Raw genomic sequence first — 3,944 nt, 5'->3', positions numbered from 1 at the left:
ATAAAATTATAAAAGCCTTTTTTTGCTCTAACGTTCAGTAACATTTACTGAAATATCTCATCTGTTTTTTTTTCTTGTTTTACATTTTTTCCCACTATTTACATTATTTAAACAGTGTATGTAAACAAATTGATGATGGGAAGTAGAGGCAGGCTTACTTTGCACCAATGGTCCCCCCACAACTCAGGGGGGATTACAAATAGACTCCATAAGTCTGCAACCTGTGGCTCTTTTATCCCTTTATTAAATAAATTTAAAAATAAATAAACAATAGATTTATCATTTAAGTTTTGTCCTTTATATTTAGATTTTTAACATGTGAAACAACTAAAGCAAAAAACTTGTTTTTTTAATTTATAGTTAGTCAGATAAAAGTCGCTAAAAGTTTTTATTTTGGTAAATTGCACTAAAGTGGTTAAAATTTGAACAAATGCAGCACAAAAAGGTTTAATATTATGTGTTTTGTGTCTCACATCTTGGAGAATGACATAAAAATATCAGGTTTTTCTATATCAGGGGTGTCAAACTCAATCACACAAGGGCCAAAAATCCAAACACACTTCAGGTCAGAATTTATTGAAGACAGGACACAACTGGAAGATATACGGCACTCTGCATCTAAAATGAAAGTTTTTTTGTTGATCATCACTAGCTCTGTGGAGAAATTGAGGGTTGGTGTTAGTCTGGGGGCGGAGCTTGCAGCACAGACTTCCTGGAGGGAGCTGTTGGCATCGATCTTACATCAGCACGTTTCCAACCGCTCATTTTCATCGGTATGGGAGGGGCTGCTGAAGACAGTGCAGGTTTTTAGAGGATTACTCTTAAATGCATGAACGGATCACAATACCACTTTGGGGTTCTTTATAGAGAGGGATGAACAATACATTTAAAACCTCAAAAAGGAGAATTTCATGGTAGGACACCTTTAAGAATCTTCAGCTATTAATCTATATATATATATATATATCTGTTTTTAAAAATGTTTTAGCATTATTTTTCTGCGACGATTATAGAAATTAATTATTTAAAATTTTGCGCAGTGCGGCTTTCTGGAAAACCATAAAAGTTTATGTTTAGGCTGTTAGTGTTACACTTTTTCTGTTACGCCGGCCCCCATCAGAGAAGAAAACAGTTATGTGGCCTTCATTAGAAAAACTAAGGGACCCCGGTGTAATGTATGTAAATGCACATGAAAACAAGCTTATAGAAATATAAATGCAGCATTTCCACTGTCTGCTGTGTTTGATGTGGGCTGCTTGTTCACTGTTTTCCTGGTGCAGGTGTGTTTGTAGCCCTCTGTTTGATAGGCTTTAGCTTATCGGCTGCAGGAGTGGCCCAGACCACCAGAACCAGAGATCAAAGGACTCCTGCATACAGCTGCATCAAGTCAGGCAAGCTCTGCTAAACTGATAGGAACGCAGGGTAACATCCCCTCGTCTTTATGCTCCAGCTTCTGGCACAAAGTGCAAACAGGAGAGTTATCAGGAAGCTACACGAGGGACATGACTCTGGAACAGCCAGAGATCAAAGGAAACCCTTTGATTGCTCTTAGAGAAAGACCAAGTTGATGTGCAGCTAAATACACACAGAGCCACGCTAATGTGCTTTACCTGAACCCCCAGACATAAATGAAGCATTTTCTAAGTGTTTTTACCCTCTGCTGAGGTCTGAGAGTCGTCTGCTTGCGTCTCCTTTGCGTCCTCCTTCTCCTCCTGGCCTTGTTGCATAGTGTCTGTTGTGGAGACGTTGGTCTCCTGGTTGGCTTCCCCCTGTGGACCGGCTGGGTTGGAATTGGCTGAGCTCTGGGACCCCGGACGAGAGGTGCTGCTGCTGGGATCCTGGCTAGTGCTGCTGGTGGTGGTGGGTATGCTCGGTGGCTTCTCTACACTGTGCTGCTTGGATGCCAGTGGGGACTGGCTGACATGTTCTGTGGCAGTGTCTGGTGGATTGTCCTCTACTTTGGCCTCTGGGGGCTCCTCCGGCTGGCTGCAGGCCTCACCCTGGACCTGCGAACTGGCAGCCTCCACCTGGGTGATGGTCTGCACAGACTCGGAGGAAGCACCGGAGGACTTGTCCAGGCGGAGGTCCTCGGTGGATGCTTGTTCCTCCTCCCGAATGGGGGACAGCTCCGTCTCCGTGAAGACGTCTTCGGAGATGGAGCCTTCAGCGCTGCAGGGGACTGTGCTGCCACCGTCACTGGCCCCCCGCTCCTTCAGGCGCTGCTCTGGGTCCTTCTGCTGGGAGGGGTGCCTCTCAGCTGGCAGAGGCTCCAGGTCACTGAGAACAGAAGAAGATGGCAGTTTAATCCTACAGCCTGCAGCCGTGCTGGCTTTAGTTCATAGACGATCTATTGCTTCACCCTTTAAGACTCACAGAGTTCACCAAGAGCACGCAAAAGTTTCAGACGAAGAATGTTTTGATTGATATTTAATATCTAGGGTGATTCAGTTATTTAACAATAACAATATTGTGACAGCAAATTACTGAAGACAGCCGTGATCTCGGCTGCACAGTAATGCTAGGAGCTGACATTTAGGATCATTAGAGATGTAAAATAAAGTGCCACCACCGGAACTTCTTATTGATTTGACCCTAAATTCATCTTAGATCAAAACAATATCTGTGATGCCTCCAATCTGGTTTCAAACAGAACCATTCTACTGAAACAGCTCTCCTAAAAGGTTCGAATGATGTACTCATGGCTGCTGATTCTGGTCAGTATACGGTCTTCATAATCTCTGCTTTTGTTACCGTTGACCATATTATTCTGACTGATCGTCTCTGCTGTGATTATGGTTTATCTGAGTCTGTCCTGAGTGGGTTTGTCCTACCTTAGCATGTGGAAAAGAGCAAAACAACATGAAGAATTGCTGAATGTTTCATGAAACTTTTCCCAAAACTACAACATATTTATAAAACCCTTAAAAAAGTAACTTTTTTGAACATAAGTTACATTTCAGAAAAAAGGCACAAATGATGGTTAATAAAGGCCACACTGACCGAGTCTGGTGTTAGTGCACAGTGTGCAGGTGACAGAGTTAGCTCTGTCTTCTGAAACAAAAAAACTATCCAGCGGTGTTCCCCAAGGTTCTGTTCTGGGCCCTATTTTATTTATGTTGTACATGATTCCTCTTGGGAAATTTATCAGTAAATTTAAGATCAGTTCTTATCATTTCTATGCAGACGACGTCCAGCTCTACTGTTCAATCACTGAAAAAAGTTATCAATTTCAGCACCTTCAGTGGTCAGCATTCACGCTAGTATTATTGTAGGTATTGTTATATATCTAGTTCATAATTAGATTAAAAAGTTACAGTTATAAAGTTTTACATAATGTAGTTTCAGAGTGTTCAATAAATGTTTATCCTGTTCGACCTAAAGTGAGTTTTGGATTTTGGTTCCTTGTGTGATTGAGTTTGACTCTCCTGCTTTAGCTGCTGTCTCTCTGCCATTAATATTTTTATAATTTCCTGTATTTATTTAAAATGTAATGTTTTTATTGGTTTATCTTGTATTTTATCTTTTGTAAAGCATTTTGTGAGTTACCCTCTATGAAAAGTTCCATATAAATAAAGACTTACCCTCAAACTAACTATGACTCTGAAGTCTAGCATTGGGTTGTTGTGACAGGACGTGTGTTTTCTATTGTGTAGCTTGGGGGTTTATTGTTCTGGACTCTGATGCTGCTAATGTAAATTCCGAGGACCTTGAACTCCTCACAGATGGGCTTTCATACAGACAACAGGTGCACGCCTGGCAGCAACTGGCTTTTATAAGAGACCTGAACATAAATGAGAAGGAGGCCTGGACGAGGGTAACTGGCCTTTAAGTCTGTGTTTGACTGTGTTTTATTGTTTTTATTAGAGCTTTTTTACATTTCCTCTTTTCTGACGTTTTGTTTTTACTCAGGTTATTGTAAACAGAATCCTTATACTTGACAGAAT

The 3,944-nt window shown here is 41.3% G+C and overlaps 1 protein-coding gene across 3 annotated transcripts in view; it reads right to left on the bottom strand.

Annotated features, from left to right (window-relative positions):
• The window catches only part of oxr1a (oxidation resistance 1a), a 219,761-nt gene that overhangs the window by 16,577 nt on the left and 199,240 nt on the right, over nucleotides 1–3,944 (bottom strand). For all 3 annotated transcript variants that reach the window (XM_024267094.2, XM_024267097.2, XM_024267096.2), the window contains one exon: nucleotides 1,655–2,277. In XM_024267094.2, the coding sequence (XP_024122862.1) occupies nucleotides 1,655–2,277 (623 nt within the window). The remainder of the gene's footprint in view (nucleotides 1–1,654; nucleotides 2,278–3,944) is intronic.

The sequence above is a fragment of the Oryzias melastigma genome, linkage group LG16 (assembly GCF_002922805.2).
Source record: "Oryzias melastigma strain HK-1 linkage group LG16, ASM292280v2, whole genome shotgun sequence".
Taxonomy (NCBI): Eukaryota; Metazoa; Chordata; class Actinopteri; order Beloniformes; family Adrianichthyidae; genus Oryzias; species Oryzias melastigma.
Note: the sequence above shows the minus strand (reverse complement) of the source record. Positions and strands in the feature narration are given on the sequence as shown.